Below are 26,588 nucleotides of genomic sequence, written 5' to 3' on the forward strand. Positions count from 1 at the left end.
AGAATAAATCAAATGAAATGTAAAGTTTTTCACAGATGGACATTATAGTGGTTATCTTTTTCCTTAATATATTTAAATGGAGAATTTCATTGGCATTGAAAAGCATTATCAATTCATTACCTCTTTTTACTTTGTTTACTTCTGTTTTTTTTACTACGTGTTAGTTTAAAAAAAAAAAATAACCGAAGTAAACATAGAAACATAATTAATAGTATGCTATCACACCAATTTCAAAAACAATAGTTTTACGCTTGACCGCACTCATACCAGATGGTAATGCTAACATCACACGACCTCTGCTTCCATGGGCTGCGACGCGCTCACACCAACTCGCTGTGGGAAGCGAGCCCATGCTGGAGCAAAGTCGTCTGAAAGGCTAACCTGTAAAAGTCTGTAACTTCTAAGGCTATGGGAAGCGAGTTTGATGAGCGGCTTTTGTATTTACACGGATTATAGTGACAAACAGGCTTCGTAAATCAAAATATAAATATTCACTTAACATTACAATCAAATTATTTAACGTAAAAGCGATACACTCACACAAGAGACAGGGTTTTTTAGCAATCAATCCTTAGCGAAATTCACCACGGGTTAAGAAACACCTCTGAAGAAGAACCGGCAAAACGAAACGGTTGATTGTATTGGCATAGTGTGTCCTTTTTTACTCATGATAATGTGTAACAACGTTATTTTTATAACGTTTTCTATACCTATGAAAGCAGCTAAACAAAATCACTTTCCCATTTATAATATTAGTTAGGGCGTTCTAAACTCTAGAAGCGATTTTATTCCCAAGTTGTGCCAACATTTAAATAATAATAATAATAATAATATAATGTCCTTAAGACCGATTTCGGCCACGGCTGCCAATCTCAAGAGAGATTAGCCAACTGCGCAGGAGATATTATAGTGAACAAGTGTGTGCGCAAACACAGATGTACTCTCTACTCCCTAACTCTCATAACCTGATGGGATGGCAATTCGACACGATCGGAAAGAGTTCAGGAGCAGGACCAACGGCTTTACGTGCTTTCCGAAGCACGGGAGTGTATACACTTCCAACTTCTAGACTCCTGCATGCTATTCAGAATTTTCTGTCAGAAAAACCCAATAACTTTTAATTGGCCTGACCGTGGAATTCAACCCAGGACCTCCGGGTCTACGGCCTTACATCAAGCCACTAGGCCAATATCTAAATAAATAATAAAAAAGCGGTTTTGTTTCGCTTGTGGTATTTCGACTCTTACCTATTGAAATCGGATAATGAGTTTAAATAACAATTATCAAGCACTTGAATTAATAAAGGTTATCTATCTATTAACGAAGCATCTGCTATGATGCAATCAGGGCTGTCAAGTGTAATTACATAATTAATAAACATGTTACACGTGTTGTGTAATTATAATTCTAAGTAAACTTGAATTTAGAATTTGCTATTTTGTAAAGGAGGTCGCTAATCAAGTTTTACGTATTTAGATTTCGGATTTATTAACTTTTGAATGATTTTATACGAATTATTCTTATTATGTTTTGTAAGTGAAAATTTTTAAATTTTGATTGGTGCTTTTTTCACGTATATATTATATTTGAAAACAAATTCTAATGGCGCTTAAGCGTTATGAATGCGAAAGTTTGTCTGTTGGTCCGTTACGCTTTAACCGTTAAAACACTGGGCCGATTTTGATGCTTAGTATGATGCAAGCTTGAACCCCAAGGAAGGACATGGGCTACTTTTGTATACCTGTCATCTACCCCTCTTCAACATAAAAAGCGGGCGAAAGTGTTATATAATATCGTTTATAATAGGTAACATGAAAATTTTATTTCATAAAATAATATGACATAAGCTGCCCTTCACACGGCCGCCATTATTTTTATTGTATTGTAATTCGTCATTGTAAACATTATATTTTGGAAATATAACGTGAACAATGTTGCGTATTATTAAAATACAAAATAAGACTCTATTGCTATGAATATAGAGTCGAAAATCAGTTCGTTTTAATATTGGGAAATTTAATAACGCAATTAGTCATTGCAATGCATTTGCAATTATTTTTAATTAAGGAATAAAAACAGCTATTTCAATTGAAGTACATAAACGGAAAGTAAATAATTTGATATACTAGGCAAAATCTAAAAAGCCGAGATGGCCTAATGGTTAGAACTCGTGAACCTTAACCGATGATCGTGGGTTCAAACCCGGGCAAGCACCACTGAATTTTCATGTGCTCAATTTGTGATTATAATTCATCTCGTCCTTGACGGTTAAGGAAAACATCGTGAGGAAACTGCGTGTGTCTAATTTCATTGAAATTAAGTCACATGTGTATTCCACCAACCCGCATTGAGCAGCGTGATGGAATAAGCTCCAAACCTTCTCCTCAAAAAGGGAGAGGAGGCCTTAACCCAGCATTGGAACATTCACAGGCCCACAGGTTACTGTTAATGTATATTTTTATTCTCCATGACTGGAAATTGTATCTCCTAAAAACTGAGAATGTCACGTGTCGGCCACATTTTGTTTTAAACAAGGATTCAATAGTTCGATACCACTAACTACTTGTGGTACATATACACTAAAGCATTTATGCAAAATGAAAAATAAATAAAGAAACAGTAGTCAAGTACATAAAAAAATCATATTTTAATTTTTTACCCATTTAAATTTCGTATTGCGAGCCAACGTCTTGATAATTTAAAATCTGAATACTTTTTTATTTGGTTATGACTTAAGTTTATGTCTCATGTGCCAAGTTACAAGGGCGTCATCTCCCATTGAGAAATATGTTTGGAGTTTATCACAATATATAACCACAAACTAAGTCGTATAGTTCCTTATTAATAAAGGTATCGACCTCTAGTTGTAAGTGAGAGTACAGCTTTGTAGGTCAGGGCACTCTTGAATCAGTCTCACAGCCGCGCCCTCGTAGTAAATAAACTAAGATTATATACACAGAGATATAACAATTATCGTCTTAAGTATAAAGACTATTATGGAATACATTTCAGTTGCATGACAAATTACAATTATTACACGTCAATTAAATACAAATTATTGTCAAAAGGTTGTGTTATATCATGAGGAAAGTTAAGGAAATGTCAATGCGTAAAGTTTTTTGTTTTGAAAAGTACGTTCTTCTTATTACTCAATACTTATTTTTTACTTTACTGGTATTTTTAAACGTATATTACGTTAACAATGTTTTTTTTTTATCTTATACTCTAAATATAATATTTATAACTTGCTATGAAAGGATGCTTAACTAGTGCTTTATTTGACTTTTCCAATCATTAATAATTGTATAAATACGTCTAGCGGATTTAAAATTGTTTCCTCTCTTTCTGTGATTAGCAATTTGACATTGGAAAAAAAGACATAGCACAGTTTAACTAATCACGCTCTAAACAGCATTTGTCTGTCAAGCCGAAAAATTCTGTTTTTATATCATCGCAATGTGACCTCCAACACGATGGAGGTTATACCAGTTTTCAGCAGTTCACCTCCCGCTATTTACATAACTACATAATTCAAATATTTATATAATCTATATTTCCAATGGTCATAAAAAAGTTCGAAAACCTTCATAATAGCCGTAATATACATTTTTTTTAAATATTAGTTACGTTTTTCTTTCTAAGGCTCACAATCATACATCCTTGGATAGTAAAGTGATCTCCCAGTAGTAGTGGTAGTGGTTAGAACATGTGAATCTTAACCGAAGGTCAAACCCGGAAAACGCCACAAAGTATATATATTTAAGCACATGAATATTGCATTATTGGTGTAAAAATTCATCTTGCGCTCGGCCGAGAAGGTACTTGCATAGCAGGTGAGGAAACCTGAATGTGCCAGAAGAAAAACTGCCATACGAGTAACCAACCCGCATTGAATTAACTTCGTGTAATAAGCGCAAAACCTTCACACCTCAAATGCCTTTGCTTTTTAGTAGGAGCTCAGACTGTTATAATAGCATTCCATTTCTTTATCTTGCTTGCTCTTAAGACTTATCCCATTACTTTATAGTCGCAGTAGGTTTGTCTCTTTCATAAATCTCAATCACACGTATCTTTAGTCGTATCTTCAGCTACTCTATGCACATGTCGTCTTTATACAGTCCATCCAAAATGTTATGTCTATTACAATCGAAGAAGGAGTAAATTTTTTTTTATAGAACTGGAAGGTGGACGAGCAAATGGGCCACCTGATGTTAAGTGGTCACCAACGCCCTTAGACATTGGTATTACAATACCAACCAGAAATGTCAACCATCGCTTACATAGCCAATGCGCCACCAATCTTGGGAACTAAGATTTTATGTCCCCTGTGCTTGTAATTACCCTTCAAACCGGAACACAACAATATCAAGTACTGCTGTTTTGCGGTAGAATATCTGATGAGTGGTTGGTACCTACCCAGACGAGCTTGCACAAAGCCCTACCACCAGTAAAACAAATTGTACATCTACATATTCCCTGCGATAGCTCTGCTAAATTATGCACTGTAAACAGTAGTATATTCTGTATGAGTAACCCCGAAACTCACCGCAGAAATCGGTAGTGTAATGTCAGAAAGTGATAGTCGACATGGACCATAATAATTATGACATTTCAAGAATACACGCATCAAAACACTATCACCATGTCGGTTGTCAACATTTCATGGGTGAGTAATGAAGTGAGTTCTTATAAAATAGCACACCGGTTCTTGATTAGTTTATCTATCCAATACGTTTATATATTATGTATATTCAAATGTCGGAGTTCTGAGGTAACAAATATAAAACTCAGATGACAACCTCCTTTTTAAAGTCGCTCAAAAAGAGCGTGTAGTTAGTATTAGTCGATACTCATACATGTCAAATAATAAATATAATTCAATTCATATAATTAGCGTACCTATGTAAATTGGTGGGAAGAGTGACTACTAAGATTCTTGTCGGTTGTTCTCGGTAGAATCTTTATTCAATAGTATCTGAGAATATTTGATACTGACATCATATAATGTCAAGAGAATTCAATGTCAGGTGTTTATTTGTTCTAAGTCAACCTATGATTGCAATAGGCTACAAAGCTTAAGCTATTACTGTGTCAGGTTCCATTAATATCCATCACATGATTTCCGCTTTGATCCGTGACGTACAGAATGATAAAACGAGACACACGATCTCTGTAAAATATTACTTTTCATTACGTGTTTTCCTATAAAGTGAAACACGTGATTTATTATATAAAACTTTACTTGTTGGTAATTTAATGATTTATGTATAGTCCGGCTGAGAGGTACCACCCACTCATCACTTGTGCCAAACAGCACACGTCGATATGTCGAATAACTAATTAATACTTGTCGTTAGTATTGATATGTTTCGGTTAGAAGTGTGAGTGAGCCAGTGTAACTACAGGAACGAGAGGCATAACATCTTAGTTCACAATTTAGGGAATTGTTAGTATTTCTGACAGTGCCAGTGTCTTTGTCCGGTGCTGACCACATACTATCAAGTGACCCATTTTCCAAATCACGTATTTATTTAAAATAAAATAAAAACTCGATGGTCATGGTTTCAACCTTGATCGTTCGATGAAGGTACTTTGGACCATCTCTTACTCCATCTTTGGCGAGACGTTTATCCTTACAAGTTTATCGTCTACAATCAAAATGATATCGTGTTTTTTAACTCCTTCGTTTCCGGGAATTCAAGGGAAACATGTTTCCTCTTTGTAACATCAAGGAAAACCGTAAGAAATATTGTAGCGATAAAGTTAAGGTCAGAGTAAAAAGTACATCCCGGTTACTCATACGTTACTCGAAAAATGTACCTGTGTTTATGCGTGTGTATAAATAATTATATTATAAATGCTATGTTGTCCTCTGGACCGATTTCGGCCACGGCAGTCAATCACAAGAGGGCTTAGGTTATATTTTTTAAAAGTCTTCGATACCAATTACCGAGAAAAAAGGTTTTAATGCAACCCCGCTAAACAGCAATACTTAGTTTTGTTGCGTTCCGGTTTGAGTGATGAGTGAGTAAGTGTACCTACGGGCACAAGGAACATAACATCTTCTTGCCCAAGGTTGGTGGCGCGTTAGCGATGTAAGTAATGGTTAAAATTTCTTGCATCGCCAATGTCTATGAGCGGTGGTGACCACTTAACCTCAGGTAGCCCATTGGTCCGTGCGCCTACCTATAACATAAAAAAACTCAAAAAAGCCCACTTTACATGTATCCAGGCTTTAAATATTATAATTATTAACGTTAGATATAGTTATCGCACATTAGTGGGTCAAGTAGAGAAATAAAATCTTACTCAAGATTATGCAGAGAATGTAGGCCGCGTTATATCAATCAATTGTTTAACATGAGTTAATCCAACCGTTTTTAGCCGACTGCTCAATATGCCTGATATTTGTAAATAAATTATTCAAAAATGTGTATCTATAACGTGGGTTTATGACATTGATACAAATGTAAATATGTACATAAAAAAGTTTCTATATGCTTCTCAAAATTAGTTCGTGTTATGAGTGGAAACAAAACTTTGAAGATATCCAATATAAAGAGATTATATATTTAGATGCATTGGATTGAAATAGCGCCTTTTATTATGATCTGATGCAAAAAAGATGTTATATGTTCAATATGTGTATATGTGTGTCTGTCTGTGGCGTCATAACTCCTGACGGTGAACCGATTTTGATTTAATATTCTTTATTTGAATAGTGTATTGGTTGATTGTTCTTAGCTCTTTTCTAGTTGTTGAAATAAGCGTGGATAACTTATACTGGTCTGATTTCTTTAATATCCTATTCCTTTAAGTATTAAAAATTCTTGGAGAATTTTTGAAGTCGGGGATTTGTCTATTTTTAATTCATGTGACTAACTTTGTTAAAACATGAATGTTTTTCCTTTTCTTATATGAGTTATTTATTAATACACTGGGCTATTTAATTGCTGGACAAAAGTGACTGATCGTGAGTCGCTTGCCGGTTCTCGATGGAATTTATATTCCGAATCAGTGGTAGCTTTACATTTAATATAATTTTGTAAAAAATACAAATTAAACGTACTTGTAAGGGCCTACTTTGATTATAAATAACGAAATATTTGTCATAAATAACGTGTACACGGTTTTAATCTCGTAACCTTCAATTAACATTCTATCAATTGGTTTGTGTTGACTTGTGTCGAAGTAATTTTATTTCAATGTAACAGATTCATTTGTTTTGTACACTGTGTAAGGACATATGAAGTAGGTCGACATAGTAACTGTTGCACTGACGCGACCTCAGCGTAGGGCTGCAAACACAATCTCATACACGGTTATTGGTATATCTTTTACTAGCTTTTTGTACAAGCCCGTCTGGGTAGGTACCATTCTCTCACATACCGCTAAGAATTAGTATTTTTGCGTTCAAGTTTGAAGTGTTAATCAGCCAGTGTAACTACAGGATATAGCGTGGGACTGAGTTCCCACGGTTGGTGGCGCATTGGCGATGTAAGAAATGGTTAATATTTCATTTCATCGTCAATGTCTATGGACTGTGCTTACCATTACTCATTAGATGGACCTTTTCCCCGTCGACTTACCTGTAACATGTAATAACTGCTTGAGTTTAATAGATAACGACAGCGACCACCACGAAAATTTATGAATGCATACAGTTTTTCATGGTTTTTAGACTATCCTATATACCGTTAAGACATGTAAGCCGGATAACGTTTACCGGGTTGATTATATATATATTTGATTTTAAAATATATTCTACTGGTATTAGGGCTTTCTGCAAGCTTGTCTGGGTAGGTACCACCCACTGATCAGATATTCCATCGCAAAACAGCAGTACTAGGTATCGTTGTGTTCCGATTTGAAGGGTGAGTGTGCCAGTATAATTACAGGCACAAGGGACATAAAATCTTATTTCCCAAGGTTGGTGGCGCATTGGCGATGTAAGCGATGGTAAAAATTTCTTACAATTCCAATATCTATGGGCATTGGTTACCACTTACCATCGGGTGGGCCATCTGCATAACCGTATAGTAAGTCTTTAAACTTGTGATTCTGTATAACTTGTCATCCCTGGCATTTTTATTGTATGACATAGTTCACCAATAACATAACTTTTAGATAATATGTAGCTGGTATTACAGACACAAACATTAGTTACCGCCAAGAGTATGCGTATAAGCTTATATGATAGGTGATAGCGCTTGACGATACATAACTACTTGTAAAGGTATATTTGAATAAAAAATATTTTGTTTATAGTTTGCTGTCTATGTTAATGTTACTTCTTACAAAGCCTTATCGCCAAATAAAGTTCTTGAATCAAACGGTTAAAATGAACGTGAAATCCATTGGGTACTATAATCCTCACATTCTGTCAAATATTTTTTACTGCATTTCGAAAAAAACAGTTATTTAAAAAAAAGAATACACATTTCATTTTTAAATAGTCGTCAAAATTTGTCTGTACGCTTGGAAAGATTTAGGTTACTTTAAGTTCGTCATTTCATAACTTGATAACCGCTTAGAGTCATAAATAAACGGCCAGCAGTTATTGTTTTCCGTTTTGATAGTTAAACGCCGGGAAAGTGTAATTAACTGCGTACGCTACGTTGTAATAAAAATGTTATTCTAGAAAATAAAATAGAAATATACTCAAGTATTTCCTTGTTGCGATAAAAGCGTTGTGACACAACGCTACTTGAACGGCTTAAAACACATGACACAGACAATTATATTAATGGTTTATATATGTATATTTATAGTGGCAGATTTTTCATCAGATATTCGACCATCTAACAGCAATGCTTAGTATCTTTGTGTTCCAATTTGAAGGGTGAGTGAGTCAGTATAAATGAAACCCTTAATCTCAGACAGACAGACAACAGTGACTACTTACTATCAGGTGGCCTAATACCACTTATTGTTTCAATTAAGACCCATGATTCGGGGATTACAGAAGAGCTGCTTTTGGTACATAATTGGGCGGTTAGATGAGATCATCTTCCTTCAAACTGATGTCGATAATCTTTTATGATACCACATATATTTATAACGAAATAAAAATGTTCTCCATTTGAAATTAGGGTATCCGCCCTTATAGCTACTTCTATAATCTTGAGCTTTGCCGGCGTGTTGGGTCCAAGGTTGGTTAAAGTGTTGGTTAAAGGTAGGCGGACTGGCCAATGGGCCACCTGATGTTAAGTGGTCATCACCGCCCACAGACATTTGCTATGTAAGAAAGATTAATCATTCCGTTCATGGCCAAAGTGCCACTAACCTTGGGAACTAAAATATTACACTGGCTCACCCATCCTGCGAACAGAACACAACAATAAATCAAATGTTTTTTTTTTAACATAGTGAACGGACTTTAGATAGTTATAGGAATGATTTTGCTTTCACTATACGAAGTAAAGTAATTACTTTTATTATTTTATTATCTACTAGTTTCCGCCCGTGGTTTCGGGCGCGTGTGAGGGGAGGGGGGGGGGAGGAGAGTTGTCATGTACTATTTCCGTGTATGTAAATTTTAATGATGACCAGTTTAGTTAAGACGTAAAAGCGGAACAAACAAAAAAAAACTCACTTTCGCAATTATAATATTAATAAGGATTATTGGTACTAAGTTGTAACATTGTGTTGTGAACGAGACGTTATATATTTAATAGAATTAAATTTAAAAATAGAATGATTTGAATCTCAATCTTATATTTCGTATTTTTAAATGAATTTCATTACCATGTCGGCGACTTACAAATGAGACGAATTGTTGATTTGCATATGAAAACAATTCTTATTGTGTTACGTTAAAGTTAATTTTCAAGTGTGAATAATAACAATGGCTATAAAATATAATGGATCAGGCATCCGTGTTGAATCGTAATGTTTTAAGAACGTTATAACGTATTATGTCATCAGTCTGCTGTTAATTGAACGATAAATGTAATTATTTCGAGGATAATTTAAATAGATACTCTATTACTTAAATGCACTTGAATTTTAAGTTACTCTCAGTTATATAATGGTTATATCTTTGAATATTATTTCTTTCAATATTCAAAAATTACAAATAAAATACAACTGCAAGAATGCTATTATTATTTTTCGTTTAATCGTATTAAATATATTTAAAGATTTAAGTTTTTGCAGGCAAACAGTTCAAGTGTAGGATTTATATTTTCTGTAATAAATATTTGAGGTTAAAATCGAAACTCGCGCAATATCGGAAAGTGATAAGGAACATTAGCTATAATAATTATAACACTTAAAGGAAACACGTATCAAAATAGCGTATCACCGAAAGTCGATTTTAAATATTTCTCGAGTGAGACATGATACTTTATATAGTAATATGAATAACCAAAGGTTGATTCTACATGGCGGAATTATTACATAGGACATTTGGAAATCTTAAGATAATTTTTTCAATTCTAATTTCAATTAAGAGTTCGTGTAAATGGAGACGATAATCTGACTCCGTTGATAAGTGAGATGTAATTTTGAATGTGGATATTTTTTTATCATTTTATGTCGATTTAATTTTTACGTTCAAATTTCGAATACTAAATACAGAACATCTCTACCGGCACTTTTTTAAATTTTCAGCAAATAGGCAAAGGCGAAGACAGGCAAATGCTATCTATCTCTAATCTATCCAGTTATTTTTAATGATTAACGACTATTTTCGCCCACAGACTATATCTTAAATTGTCAATACGACGCTAATCATAAGATATAAGTTGTTACGACTCTTATGTACCACACAATTGCAATAACCTGTAATTACATGAGCTTACTCACACCGCAAACTGGAACACTAAATACCATCCAGTTCCAATACCTATAACTCAAGATATCTACAAATTATATTTATTAGTAATTATTTTATAAGCAATTTTGAATCGCTATTTTACAAGATTATAATGTCCTCCAGACCGGTTTCGGCCACGGCGGCCAATCTCAAGAGAGATTAGCCAACTGCGTAAGACATATTATAGTGCACAAGTGGATGCGAAAATACAAATGCACTCTCTATTCCCTTACTCTCATAATCCGATGGGAGTGCAATCCGACACGACCGGAAACTTCCAGACTCCGGACTGCTACTGGAAATTTTGTTAATTTAAATTAAATGTGAAGCTATCAATGTAGATTATACCAATAAGAACCGGCAAGAAACTACATAGTTACTATGCACCAATTAAATTACATAAGGCTTTTTCAACCTCAAGAGGGTTAAGCGCAAATAAACAACTTCGACATTGAATTTACGCGATATCATTGATTCGCAAGAAAATGGCGTCTGAATGTCAGTGAAATTGTCATCGAAACTTTGGTTGTAAGATTAAAATACATGTAAATGGCTTTGTGGAACAGTGTTATATTATAAATAAAGATATATTAATCATTAACTGTTTATCGTACATATGTTAGCAGATCTATTAGCAAATCGCATGGAATATGTAAATAGATCTAACGTTTGTTTATCATTATTCCTTCTTCGATTTGAATATGGTGTAGGTTTGTTCAACTAACTGCCTCGTTGGTCTAGTGGCTTGATGTAAGGCCACAGACCCGGCGGTCCTGGGTTCAATTCCCAGGTCGGGCTAATAAAAAGTGATTGGGTTTTTCTGTCAGAAAATTCTCAGTAGCAGCCCGGAGTCTGGAAGTTGAAAGTGTGTACACTTCCGTGCCTCGGAAAGCACGTAAAGCCGTTGGTCCTGCGCCTGAACTCTTTCCGGTCGTGTCGAATTGCGTCCCATCGGATTATGAGAGTTAAGGAATAAATAGTGCACCTGTGTTTGCGCACACACTTGTGCACTATAATATCTCCTGCGTAGTTGACTAATCTCTCTTGAGATTGGCCGCTGTGGTCGAAATCGGTCTGGAGGACATTATTATTATTATTAGGTTTGTTTATGTACATTATATTGTATGTATCGCTTGTTATATATTGTATCTATGTAGGTACTTACTACTTACGTTCTTTAATTAGTTACAAGTTACGGATAGAAAGGCGTGACCTTGCGTGGGGACAGCAGTCATATTTCAATTAACCTTGACCAAAAATAACATAACATTTTTATATTGTATTATCCGCCAGGACTGCTTATTGATATAATTGCGGTTTAATTACAAGACATTTTGTCAAAGATATAAGCAAATGTAAAATGTACGGCCATATTACAATAGCCGAGATGTTCAAGTGGATAGAATGCGTGAATCTTAACCGATGATCGTGGATTCAAACTCGGGCAAACACCACTGAATTTTCGTATGCTTAATTTATGTTTATAATTCATCACGTGCTTGACGGTGAAGGAAAACATCGTGGAAACCTGCATGTGTCTAATTTAACTGAAATTCTGCCACATGTGTATTCCACCAACCCGCTTTGGAGCAGCGTAGTGGAATTAGCTCCAAACCTTATCTTCAAAAAAGGAGAGGAGACCTTAGTCCAAAGTAACAGCCTGTAAATGTCCCACTGCTGGGCTAAGGCCTCCTCTCCCTATTTGAGGAGAAGGTTTGGAGCTTATTCCACCACGCTGCTCCAATGCGGGTTGGTGGAATACACATGTGGCAGAATTTTGATGAAATTAGACACATGCAGGTTTCCTCACGATGTTTTCCTTCACCGAAAAGCACGAGATGAATTATAAACAGAAATTAAGCACATGAAAATTCAGAGGTGCTTGCCCGGGTTTGAACCCACGTTCATCGGTTAAGATTCACGCGTTCTTACCACTGGGCCATCTCGACCTTAGTCTAGCAGTGGGAGATTCAGAGTCTGTTACTGACTTACTTTATATGACACTAAGCTATCTTTTTACATCTGTAAGCTACGACTTTTAATACTTGGTGGTAAAGCTTTGTGCAAGTTCGTCTGGGTAGGTATCACTCATTCATGAGATATTCTACCGTCAACAGCAATACTTAGTATTGTTGAGTTCCGGTTTGAAAGAAGGATAAGTCAGTGCAACGCACGATAGAAATAACATCTCAGTTCCCAAGGTTGGTGACGCAGTTTTTCGGACAATGATTCTCAATGGCAGCCGGGTGTCTGGAAGTTGAAAGTGTGTACACTTCCGCGCATCGGAAAGCACGTAAAGCCGTTTGTCCTGCGCCTGCACTCTTTCCGGTCATGAGAGTGAGGGAATAGATATTTAACATGGAACTGATCGGTGTTTGCGCACACACTTGTGAACTAACGTGTCCTGCGTAGGTGAGTTATCTCTCTTGAGATTTGCCGCCTTACCCGAAATCGGTCGGAAGACATAATATGTAGGTATAATATTTCATTGTTTTTTCTGATTTTTCAAAGAAGATGTAACAAAGGATGTCCGTATATAAACTGTGTAAATTAGTTGTAAATTTTCCTATGAGATTCTTTTCGCATTGTTATAATTTAATTGTATTCATGAACAGGTTATTACATTTATAATTAAATAGCTATAAAAATGACGACGGTACCAAAACAATGGGCCACAATTCTCAGTACTATTAGCTTTTATTTCAACTCACTTGTTGTATACTATCGTTGTAATAATAACGATTGTTTTACAAGTCAGTTATACGATGTTGCAAGAATTTAATGTGATAAGCAGACAGGTTAGCCATTATTATATTATAATAAGCGCCTATTTATTTGTCACGCTCAGTTCCATGTTAAATGGCATTGTTTACTCGCTATAGGTAATTTTTTTAGAAAGAAAATCAATTAAGATGATCATACATTCGGGTGTCAAAATTTGGATTGTGATTGCTCTAACCCCAAGATATCAGTGATCGTCTTTCTGTTTCCTTGGTCACTCGACCTAGCTTAGTGGCTGGCTTTATAAAGGCGGGTACCGAGGTTTACTCGAATCGCTACCGTCATCATCGTATGAACGTGAGGTAATAGAGTGATTATGTACCTGTTTGTTCACTATGTTATGTCCTGCGCAGGCTTGGTCACATTTGGGAATGGCTTTATTGCATAACACAATATAGTACAAAAGTCGGGCTCAATATCAAAAACATATCAAACACTTGTATATTTCTCTAAAAGCTTCAAAGAATTTGTAAAGGCTAAGGTGTTGTATTATTAATCTAGCAAGTGTAGCATTATAAAATGAATGTAAGTCAGTTGTAAAACGACAACCATTGCATGCATTTAAAATGTATGTATGTATGTCGTAACTCATAACATAACTTCGCGGTTGACAGGACATTACAATGCCAGGCACGTTTCAAATGATTCTATTATTTTCTGTACAAAGAAGACTATAAAGATATGACCCTTTATAGTTTCTCCTATTTCTCTTGGTACCTTTGGTATTTTAAATATTTTTTAATATATATTTTCTTCATTATATATTTAATAAAATTTATTTGAAATTTTATTTAATGAATAATTTTACACATAATACGTTCACATTTATATATTATATACCATTCCACGGTTAGGTCGCGTATATAGTTCATTCTGTGTACTAATAAAATTATAATTAAGAAATGTGCTGGAGGAAAGTAAGAATGCGGGGGTATATTTAAACTTCGATAATTATATACATATATCTATATATAATTATAAATGAGGGATTAATTTGTAATGCCAAACTGAAAAAAAAACATAAATCAATAAACATATAACTTAAGCCAGAAAATGCGAAGAAGGTTTTATTAATTAATTTCTAAAAGCACACTTATAACATACATACAAAGCATTTACAAATGAACTTATATATATATATGTGTGTGTGTGTGTGTGTGTCAATTACATATAATATATATCAATATAATTATTTGAATATATTTTTGGTGTGATCTGTTTTTTATATTAATTACTTGTTAAAAATATATTTGCGTGCCTATCGCGGGCGAAATGTACTAGATACTTATAAAAAAATCATACATCTGTAAAACTTAGTTTCATGCAAATTAATGAATGAAAAAATCAGTAACGGACTACTGACTGACGAGCGTGAATTTCATATTCTTGTAATGCAAACTGAATAAAAATTGTTAAAAACGTTTTGTATTGTTCAATATTCTTTAAAACCTACAATCCAACTATCACTTGTATAATTAGCAACTTTTTAAATTACATTGTACTTTTAACGAGCACTCTCTTAAAGGTAACTGTCAGTCATCCACTTTACAAGTCGGATTAATTGAACGAAGATATCGTTATATATAGTGTATTTTCTCTTGTTACTCCATTTAAAACTAGATACTTAACTCTTTAACGTCTTATGTTATATATAAGACGTATAACCCACTTCGCGTTGTCCTACAAATCATCTTGCAATTAATCTTAGTAGAAGTTGCTGGCGGTAGGGCTTTGTGCAAGCTCGTCTGGGTAGGTTATCACTCATTAGATATTTTACCACGAAACAGCAGTACTTGGTATTGTCGTGTTCCAGTTTGAAGGGTGAGTGAGCCAGTGGAATTACAGGCACAAGGGACATTTCATCTTTCAGATCATTTCCCAAGGTCGGTGGCGCATTGGTGATGTAACCGATGTTTAACATTTCTTGCAATGCCAATGTCTATGAACGTTGGTGACCACTTACCATCAAGTGGCCTATATGCTCGTCCGCCTACCTAAACTATAAAAAAATAGTAAGTTTTCTAACTTCATATGCTTATATGCTATCTAATATGCTAATTACTCTTGCTACTCAACTGTAGTCAGAAAATATTTTGTGGAGCAATTTATATGTTTTACAACAGGATCCGAGAAGGCGTAAAAAAGCCTCAGCGATAAATAAAAAAAATATAAACGAGCACTTGCGTGTAATTGTTATGAAATTAGTAAGTTTATGGATGAATATGAATTCAATCCTGGCTATTTCTTTTTTATAAATAATTATAAGACATGATAAAAAAACCCAATGAGTTTCTTTCGCCGGTTCTGGTTTCTAATTTGACAATCAATATGTAATGCTTCTATATTGAATAAAGAATTCTGATTTCATTTTATTACCTCTCAGTCTGATCAGACAAAAATCTACCACCGGTTTTGAAATAAACATATCAGATGAGAAGAACTACATTTCTAACTACGTGACGATACTTTGAATAAGTTTAAAAAATCGATCTAAAACGATACAAATATTCAATTGTTAAATTTTTACATTACTTCGAATTGTGTGTTAGTTACAGGGAACCATAGGGTAATAAATTCGTTCTTACGCTAAGCGGTTATAAGCAATATTGCAAATGGAAGTGACCTTTATCTTAATTTTTTTTTTTTATAGAATAGGAAGGTGGACGAGCATATGGGCCACCTGATGGTAAGCGGTCACCAAACGCCCTTAGACATTGGCATTGTAAGAAATGTCAACCATCGCTTATAGCCAATGCGTCACCAACTTTGGGAACTAAGATTTTATGTCCCTTGTGCCTGTAATTACACTAAAATAAATTAAATTACATGAGTTGATCATGTGACTTTTGCTATCGATAGTAAAAGGCCTTAGTCGCGTTTAAAGCACATTATAATCTTTATGATTATGGAAAATCCATTTATTTTTATATAATATTCAGCTCTACTAGACTCAGACGCGCGTATTGTGATCATTTAAGTGGGCTCGCAACATCCGACTTGAGTATTTGTGACGCGCCCTCTCGCCCGGTGAAGCTATCAAGGTCATTAGGGCCAAGATCATACACTACGAAATATAAAATCTAGTACGCTTCGCGATTACCATTCGGTCTATAAATTGTTTTTATTCACCAAAATTTAAATGTTTTCTCCTCTCCTTACTTCTATCCTTTTCTTGACAGGATAAAAGGAGAGTGCTCGGCATTGGGAAATTTATACCAACTTTTACTTTTATTAAAAGGATTTGTATAGAATGAAAATAATGCAATCGACTTTTAAATTAAAATTAATTTACTATGCTAAGCATATACTTATTGTCTACTTAGGGGTGGAAATAGTACCAACCGTCGGGACGGCACGGTAGTATGCGCAAGCGATCCCGTGACGTCCCCCGACAAGACGGAGTGGGTACCGCTGGTTTTTTAGTGGGTATTCCGGCGCCTTCAGCGCCGGCGAGTCCCACATACCCCCCACCTCATGCGGGGGAAACACATAAATGTGTTTTTCCAGCGAGAAAAAAAAAGGGGTGAAAATAGTGCCCGTCTAGGTTGATACCACACACTGGTTTTATATTATCTTAATATTCTTGTATTGTGTGGTAAGGTTAAATTTTTGTCATATTTGTGTTTTGATTTTAATTTACTTAGTACTTTCGATTGAAATAATATTTTCTTCTACATAATAGCCATTTGTTTGTTTGAACGTTCAACGCTCTCCGCAAAACGCGGATGTAGTCGGGAGCCGGGCAGAGCGTGGGAAAGGATTTAATAAATATACAGTGTGTATTAACTGTTCACTGCGTACCCGCTTCGTTATCATTTTATCTTTTTTGGTCTGTGAATATATAGTTTAATTTGATGAAAACCGCTATTACCATTGCCTATTAAAATAGAACTGCGGTTGCTGTCTCCATATTATCCCGCCATGCTCTCTCAATACAACTAAATAAAGAGAAACGATTCTTTTTTTAAAGAAAAACTTATTTGGGCATAATGAGAATATTAAATTTCGAATAAATGTGCAACGTGTGATGTGTAACATTACAAACAAGCGTCAGAAACATAACATTACACAACTAAGTTGCTTATACCGGTTAGGTATAATACGATCAACTATATTCTATCGCAAAACAACTAATAATAAACTCCTAAGCCACTTTAATTATTTATTTTAATATCCATTAAAAAGTCACACTAAATTATGATATAATGAATAATATTTATCGTTGTGCTTAATATAATTATTATGTATATTAGTGACGTTGGAAAATATGACACAATGTTATTACTGTGAGAATATTCTATCTCACAAATAAACGATAAACTAATTATAATGCCGCCATAATGTACATAACTTTTTTTTTATAAAAGCCCGCCAAAATCTCTTTCATTTATTTTACAGATAAAAAATCCTAAGTTTGATCATAAGTCGATTAAAAATTATGCACATTCGATTCCAGTACACATAAATATTAAATCGTTCGAATTATTTTATACTTTTTTTAATAATTATTATTTCGTAAATATAACATTTAAACATTGTTATCATTTGTTTACAAGTGCATCAACGAATAGTCAATATTGCCTGAGTAACAATATTGACGTTGTACAGTAAATTACTTTTTGATTATAACATTTTATTTAACTTCTAAGCTAATGGTAATAGAAATACGGCAACGTCGCGATAACCGTCTTTATTCTGCTGGCTAATGATTGTTGACAATCGCAAAGCGGACACTAAAAGTCGAATAATAGGTTTATTTAAATTAGGAATATAACCAAATTAAATAAGGAATCGTCGTTCCAATATATTAATATACAAAAAGGTTACACTAATGTATAAACCATTATTATTTTGGTTGATATTATTATCTTAATCAGTATTAGCAATGCATTTACAAATAATGACATTCCATTTATTCATCGTTTGTTGCTCAACTTGGATTTGTTTTTTCGTTCAATTATTTGCTTTGCTTTGTTTGCTTGTGTATATTGAATAACCCAAAACCGAAGGAACCTTCGGTTTTTTTAAGAATTTACGTAATTGATTGATGAAATCTAAACTGACCTGTGACAATTTTCTTCGCTAACCCAGAGTACAGGGGATAAGGTCTCCGAGCGGCATATTTATCGGTAACGCCCATTGAGCAAGGTTTTCTACATACTCACCTCTTGAACTTTTTATCATAATATATTTTATTTTAATCATAAAACGACTAAAATAATTTAAGCAAAACATGTAACCTCGAATTAATTCATGGCATGTTTCTTAAAATGGACAAAAGAAAACAATTAAATGCAATTAAGCAATATACCCTCAAGGATACTTTTGTAACAATTCTGCATTAGAATATTTATGTCTCTTGTACAGATAGTACAGACTGATTACGGTATTTATAGTATTATTTTTAAATAATCTTTGATTCATTATTTAACCACATATTTAAAAGTGTTTCAAAAATATTTTCTTTGTGTTTTTCTTCACGTACTTTATATAAGAACTTATAAAGAAAATTTCAAATTTCTACTCATAATTTACTTAAGCTGAGCGTTCTCTTTCAAGTGCACACACTTGTGCACTATAATGTGTCTTGCGCCGGCTGATCTCTCTTGAGATTGGCCGCCGTGGCCGATATCGGTCTGGAGGACATTATTATAATGCTACAAACAGTTATTGATTAATATATATTTAATAATAATACTTATCATTAACTACTTATTCACTTTAATTGTACTTACAAAGTTCCGATAACAACTTCGCCGACATTCGAAACGCTAGTTTTTTCGGAAATCCAGTGAATATCATAGATTATTCAAGACTCAACCAATGCAATGTCAAAGTCTAGACACGCGGTAGCATTATCCTAAATTATTAGAAGAAATTATATTTTAAGTTGTTATAAAATTTAAAACGTTGTTATAAATACGTTTCAAGACTGACCATTGAACTTGGCACCCATTTAGACCTCACTTCTTCTGTCGTTGAAGTCAACAACCAAGGCATATATCATAATATTGAACTTGGCTCTTAATTCACATTTATGTTTTTGATGGGATTGCTTATTTCTCTATACTCTTATTGTAGTTGGTTGAAAATTTTAATTGATTTAATTTATTTACTTACGTTGTATAGTCATGATATATGTAATGTTAATATAATTATTAAGATATACGGATTAATTAAACGAATAATGTATTTTGTTACAGTTAAAATGGGGGGTATAAAATCCCTCGTATTACTCCACCTGGTCTACATCAGTACCTGCATGGAACAATTGGATATCATTTATGAATGGAAGCAGTTGGACTTCGAGTTTCTCACCCCCGAGGCTCGGCAGCAGGCCATCGATAGCGGGACCTTCATACCAGAGAATAACATGCCTATGGGTCTAGAAATCTATGGTGATAAACTGTTCATCACGGTCCCCAGGTGGAGGAAAGGTGTACCTGCAAGTTTGACTTACGTCAATTTAAAAGGTAAAATTGTTAAAGAATATGTTATTTAAAACAAATGAATCCGAAGCATGCATATCAATAGCTATTTATTTATTTTTTGTAAATACTGTTTGAAAGGCGAGACAGTTGACCCAGTGGTAAGAACGCGTGAATCTTTACCAATGATCGTGGGTTCAAACCCGGGCAAGCACCACTGAATTTTCATATGCTAAATCTGTGTTTATAATTCATCTCGTGCTTTACGGTGAAAGAAAACATCGTGAGGAAACCTGCATGTGTCTAATTTCACTGAAATACTGCCACATGTGTATTCCACCAACCCGCATTGGAGCAGCGTGGTATAAGCTCCAAAACTTCTCCTCAAAAAGGGAGAGGAGGCCTTACCCCAGCAGTGGGACATTCACAAGCTGATTATTTTGACAGCCGTCAAAACCCTCTCCTCTCTTCACTTTAACGCAACACACCACTTCACTCCGCTTATAACCTCTTTTCGATTACCCCATAATATCACCTTTAAAATTTATAATGCGACTACTTAAATTGTACATATTCTATTACATAATGGCATATCTATTATTCAAACATACGATTTCCCTTGTCAAACAATGATTTCTTCATGTTGTAAACGAAAGTTACTGACAACTCCAGTGCCATCGAACAGGCCACTATATATATTTTTTTACATAACCGTTTGGATACTAAAGAAAAAAGAATCAAAACTGTTCGGAGTCAAAAACCGGTCTGGATTCCTTAATAATGACTGTTCAAAATGGACGAACCGAAGACATTAATAAAGGGTCTACTAACTTTTTTCTTTTAAAATATCATGTTTCGCAAAAACAAGTGAAATATTTTGTAACTATTAACTCAATAAAAACAAAACTAATATTATTAATGCGAAATGAGTTTTGTTGATTTGTCTTTTTTCGATTTGGATAGCTCGAGAGAGTTATATATACTTTAAAAATAAAAAAAACGGGTATTATGCTCAAAATCTTTATTTTAAATGGAAATAATACTTATTGATTTTATCAAAATACCACCAATTTGGTAAGAAATACCTTAGACTTGAAAGGAACAAGCGAAAAAAACTCAACTGGTGTTTACATACATATATATATATATTATATTTAATTTTTTTTGCAATAATTATAATTATATTACTTTAAATGGTCTGGAGGCGATCGATTCAAGGCGTGCTATCGTTTATAAAGTCGTTATAACTTATTACACTACTTTTATCTTGGAATAATGACGGGAACGCAGTCGCAAATAAAAGCCATTAGGTACATTTATATTTTAATACAACCTTTTCTATTCAACTTTTCTTTTAATTTTGTTACACTTCAAAAAAAACACAAAACATATATATATATAATTTGGATGTTTTTGGTATATGAATTAAATTTAATAATTTGCTACAAAGCTCGATATGATTTGGCAATTTATTTGTTAACTTACGTCACACCGTATTATTATAGTTCTGTTTAAACGTACCTCGTTAAGAAAATATCATGTACGTGTCAGTTTTTGGACAACATTTCACTCGTGTCGTAAGAAAACACATTCTTATGAACTTGTTCAAATGCCTATCTCATATAATAAGTTAATGTTTTAATGGTCAAGTCGGTACAAGAGGTTGATGGTTAAGTTAGTTTACATATAGGCAGCCTGGACCACCTGATGGTGTGACCACAATTGAAATATTATGTCTGTGTGCTAGTTACTGGCGGTAGTATATGTCAAGAGTAGGCGGTTCCTACCCAGATGGGCTTGAGCAAAGTCGTACCACCAAGCGAACGATATGTAGCTTAAATAATATTATGATGTTAATTATGTATGAGGATTATTTACATTATTGGGAATGTACTCCAATAATTGGAGAAAATATTCGTGTCTTTGTATTGTTAAAATTCTTCAGCTTTCGAATGTGGCTAGATTATACAAACATATATATTTATTTATACTAATGTAATGCCTAAATGACAAAACTAAACCAAAATACTTAAAACTTACAACAGCAATGCTCTTCAGTAAGAACTCTACCGAGAAATGTTGACAGCCGACTTATAAGTGATATACTATTTTGATGCGTGTATTCTTGAGATGTTATTATTATTATGGTCAATTTCGCATATCACTTTTCACGACTGATTTCTGCTGTGAGTTTCGAATTTGCTCTTACAGAATAACCCTACAGAAGATGAAGCGTGTTTCGGAAAAGGTTTTACTGCATAGTATTAGTATATAAGAAGCTGTGCTCCGCAGTTTCGCCCACTTTAAATTTTGACTATTTATCTAACAAATTGAATTTTCTTGAAACACATACTTACTTATTCGTGTAGTGAACAACACGGTTCTTAAGACACGAATGTATTTTAATATAAATTTGTTATCGCTTTTACAGATAATTCAACGAAATCCCCAAAACTGATCCCGTATCCAAGCTGGGCAGCACATTCAATAGGATCTGACGGGAAGCCAGAAATCGTATCTCCATTCCGGATTCGAGCTGATCGATGTGACCGTCTCTGGGTTTTGGATAATGGGAAAATTGGTAACCTCGAAGGCAACGCAACGAAGTTCCTACCATCCCTTATCATATATGATTTAAAAACCGACAATCTCCTTAGGAAATATGTTTTCCCAGAAGACCACGTGAAAGAAGATTCAGGATTTGCAAATATCGCAGTGGAAGACATGGACTGTGACAAAACATACGCATACGCTGGTGATGTAGGAAAACCAGGAATTGTCGTTTACTCATGGGAGAAGAACGAATCGTGGAGAATAACGCACCATTACTTCCACCCAGACCCATTGGCCTGTGATTTCAGTGTTAAGGGTCACAACTTCAGTTGGACTGACGCTATATTTGGTCTAGGCTTATCAGCTCCGAACGCAGATAACTTCAGTACTCTGTACTTCCACCCGATGGCAAGTTACAACGAATTCGCCGTATCAACTGAATATTTGAGGAACCAATCTGTAGCTGATGCGAATTTCAACGCCTTCAAAATGCTTGGAAGCAGAGGACCCAATGCCCAATCAAGCGCATCTTTTGTGGACCCAAAAACTGGAGTCCTATTTTACTCCCTCGTCAACCTAAACGCTGTAGCATGCTGGAGAACAACGAATAAGGAATATTTGATGAAGAATCAGGGAAGGATATATATGGATGACGAGAAAATGATTTATCCGACGGACATTAAAGTTGATTACGACGAAAATCTTTGGGTGCTGTCAAATCGAATGCCAATTTGGATGTACAGTAAGTTGGACCCGAACGAAGTGAATTTCAGAGTTTTCTCAGCACCTGTCCTGAACGCTATAAGCCATACTGCGTGTGACGTCACACCGAGGTCAGACATATTGACGAAGTATGTGAATAAATTAAAAAATGTTACGAGTAAAATAGCTTCCAAAATAAATCCTAACTCTGGTGCTTCCAGTCTGCAATTTCCTTTAATTGTTTCGCTAAGTTCAATTCTATTATTATCTGTTTCATTAATATAATTATAACGTAATGTAAACATTTTGTGTGTTTTGATTATTATGAGTGATTTTTAGCAAGTAACGGATTAAAATATTTAATCTTATATAAGAATAAATCGAAAAATAAAAATGTAATTAGAGTTTAACTATAAAATAGTAAAAATATAATGTGAAATTTTATAATATGTGATAATATATGTTAACATAAAAATAGGCCAAAATATATTTGGACATAGTTTTGTTTGCTTAAAAGGCAAAAGCTTATTTCATTCGGCTTTGCTTTTTGCTTTAATTTGGCTAAAACTTGACATTATATGTTACAGAAAAAATCATCATATAAATATAATATTGTAATAAATATTAATGTTTCTACATTGAAACTTTTTAAGGTGCTAATTATAAATAATTGACATTTTAAACTTCAAATAAAACAAAACACTTTCTTTATGGTACACGGTACAAAATAATAATACGTTACCGTTTATTTATTGTGATTGTACAGATATTATTATGTATTAAGTTAAAAATGTGTACTTACTTGACGCGACCTTCAAGTGATACAAAGTGACTTAGATTAAGTGTCATTATTTTTTTTTTTTTTTGTAAATAATTTCGTTAATAGATTAAATGCTTTAAGCTTTATCCGATTTGTTTTATTGGGTGAAACTGTTAGATAAGACCAAAACATTTCCTTATGATGGACAATAAAAATATTACAATAATTAAGATTTTGCGATTGTGGATCTCTAATATTGTCTGTGATGTCTCTAGTAAGAATAAATAGTTTGTAGAGTTAATTTAAACATGTTAATCTGAAATTTCCTCATATAAAATATTTTTGAGTAAATAAATAACAGTACATACATAATAATAGTACATAATAACCTTAAAAATTAATGCATTTAGAATGTAATTTTTGGTATTATTGGACTTTTTTTAAATAGATTCTTAAAATGACATAATGTTTCAGTATAATATTCAATCTAAAGCTACCATCAGAATGTAGACGAAAAGAAACTCAATAATTAGTACTTTTCTTCTCAACATAAATTACATATTTAAGTACATATAAATTTACTTTGTACATCCTCTATGCAAATCAACGAATATTAACTCAACGTTTTTTTTATCATCTGTATAGTTGTTGGTTTGAATACCTAATTAAAATTATTTATGAATTTTTTTAACATGATTTAAATTTATTAATTGACAAAGGTTAAATATAAATCATATTTCAAATAAGAATAAAACTATTATTTGTTATTTTATGGGGTCATTTTTGAAGCTCTTATCTGAAATGTGTTACAATAATTAATTATTTATGTGCAAAGATAGTATCAATATTTTGAGAAACGGAATGTATTATAATGAAGTTTAGTAGAATTATGACTGATTTCGGATTGTCAAGATATAAGCACATTTTAAACTCCAATATGATTTAAACATTCTATATATTTTAGCTTTGGCTTAAATCTGTAAATAATTTTGATTATTAAATGTTATTTAATATGGTATCGTTCGCCTTAACAACGGTTGCTTAATACTATCGCTAGATGGCGTATTATACGGTATTTAATGCACCATCCTCTGTTAAATATCTATATTGGCGCTAGATGGCGTTGTTAAGTGTTTGTAGTTTGCTTAGTGTAATTCTCCTGATCATTGTCACATTATTTTCCCGCCACAATTTATAACTTTATAATACTACAATTTCATACATAACTAAAATATATTAACTGAACGAATATCTATATAATATGGATTGATTGACGTTTCTGTTTTTGTTTTATTTCAACTAATTTATGTAAATATTGTTCACATTAATAGTGCTCTTTCATAGGTAACATGACATGTTAGGACCATGTTGGTTTTAATCATGATCAGAATATATGTAGCACTATGTAATATGACTATTTATAGGTGGAAGTTTGCAAAAGGTATGGTTTGATATTATTAAGGCTATAGAAGTAAACCATTGTTTAAAGTACCTACCTAATGTGCTGTCAAAACTAAACACCTAAACGTTGCCCTATTTACTCGTATGTTGCAATTTAAAAAAAATAAAGCTTAAAACAACACACAATATTTAGAACCAGGCGATCTATTAAAAACAAAAAATAATTATTAAAAATTAATTCTCAGAACTAAATAATTTATAATTATATTAAAAATATATATAAATCAGTTCTTATTATATATAATACTAAAATAAACAAATTGTAGATTGCAGGTTTAAAATTGTGCTACATGTCTATCCTATCCAAACCTTTTCTAACAAAGAGGAAGTTAAGGGCTACTAGTCGGAGCTTTTTATTAAGCTAGAAAAACGGTTCGCGTTTCTCACACGGGAACATTACGGTACGTGGAACCGAGTGCGCCCCAAACATTGGAATACCCACCAAAAATCGGTACCCTTTCCGTCGAACGAGGAGCGCCATAGGATCGCTTGCGCATGCTACCGTGACGAAACTACTCTGCCTAGTCCACTAGTCGGACCTGGGGACCAATTCTACTAACAAATTGTCACTTGGTCGCACTCGAATCGAAGCGTGATCGTTTGCCGTTTATCCGTTTTCCTATTATTTAATTTAATTATCGACTATTGGTATAACAGTTAACAATAAAGTTTTGTTTTGAAAACGGTAAATGTTAACATCATATCGGTTCGATTCCGATCCGAATAAATATAGAATAGATAAAGTTGGATTGAAATTGAATCGAGAACGTATCGTATAGATCGTTATAGATTAGTAGAATTCGGTCCCTGTACAGGCTGTAAATTTTGCTTTACTATTACGTAAAAGAAAAAACATTCCCTACCACTAGTCGGCGTGTTATATTTTATATGTACGCCCTAATTTAGTTTTATCTTTTATACCGGCTATCTGTAGTTTTATGGACAATATAATAACCATAAATTTTGATAATAAGGTAACAATGCCGAAAACATATATTCTTCGTAAAACTTTACGTCAGTGCGAAGTGGATTCGACTCGGCGATGGTGAGAAATAGAACTGTAATTTAGAATATATTTAGAAAA

General features: G+C 33.7%; 2 protein-coding genes across 2 annotated transcripts in view; one reads left to right on the top strand and one right to left on the bottom strand.

Moving 5' to 3' along the window:
* The window catches only part of LOC126773847 (UDP-xylose and UDP-N-acetylglucosamine transporter), a 276,550-nt gene extending 275,560 nt beyond the window's left edge, over positions 1 to 990 (bottom strand). Inside the window, exon 1 of the mRNA XM_050495061.1 lies at positions 987 to 990. The gene's annotated coding sequence lies outside the window, so the exon portion shown is untranslated. The remainder of the gene's footprint in view (positions 1 to 986) is intronic.
* Positions 1 to 24,189, top strand: part of LOC126773821 (protein yellow) — a 28,919-nt gene extending 4,730 nt beyond the window's left edge. Inside the window, exons 2-3 of the mRNA XM_050495019.1 lie at positions 19,804 to 20,073; positions 22,460 to 24,189. Of these exons, the coding sequence (XP_050350976.1) occupies positions 19,809 to 20,073; positions 22,460 to 23,568 (1,374 nt within the window). The 5' untranslated portion in view covers positions 19,804 to 19,808 and the 3' untranslated portion in view covers positions 23,569 to 24,189. The remainder of the gene's footprint in view (positions 1 to 19,803; positions 20,074 to 22,459) is intronic.
* Positions 24,190 to 26,588: the final 2,399 nt, after the last annotated feature.

This window comes from Nymphalis io, chromosome 15 (genome assembly GCF_905147045.1).
Source record: "Nymphalis io chromosome 15, ilAglIoxx1.1, whole genome shotgun sequence".
Lineage (NCBI taxonomy): Eukaryota > Metazoa > Arthropoda > Insecta > Lepidoptera > Nymphalidae > Nymphalis > Nymphalis io.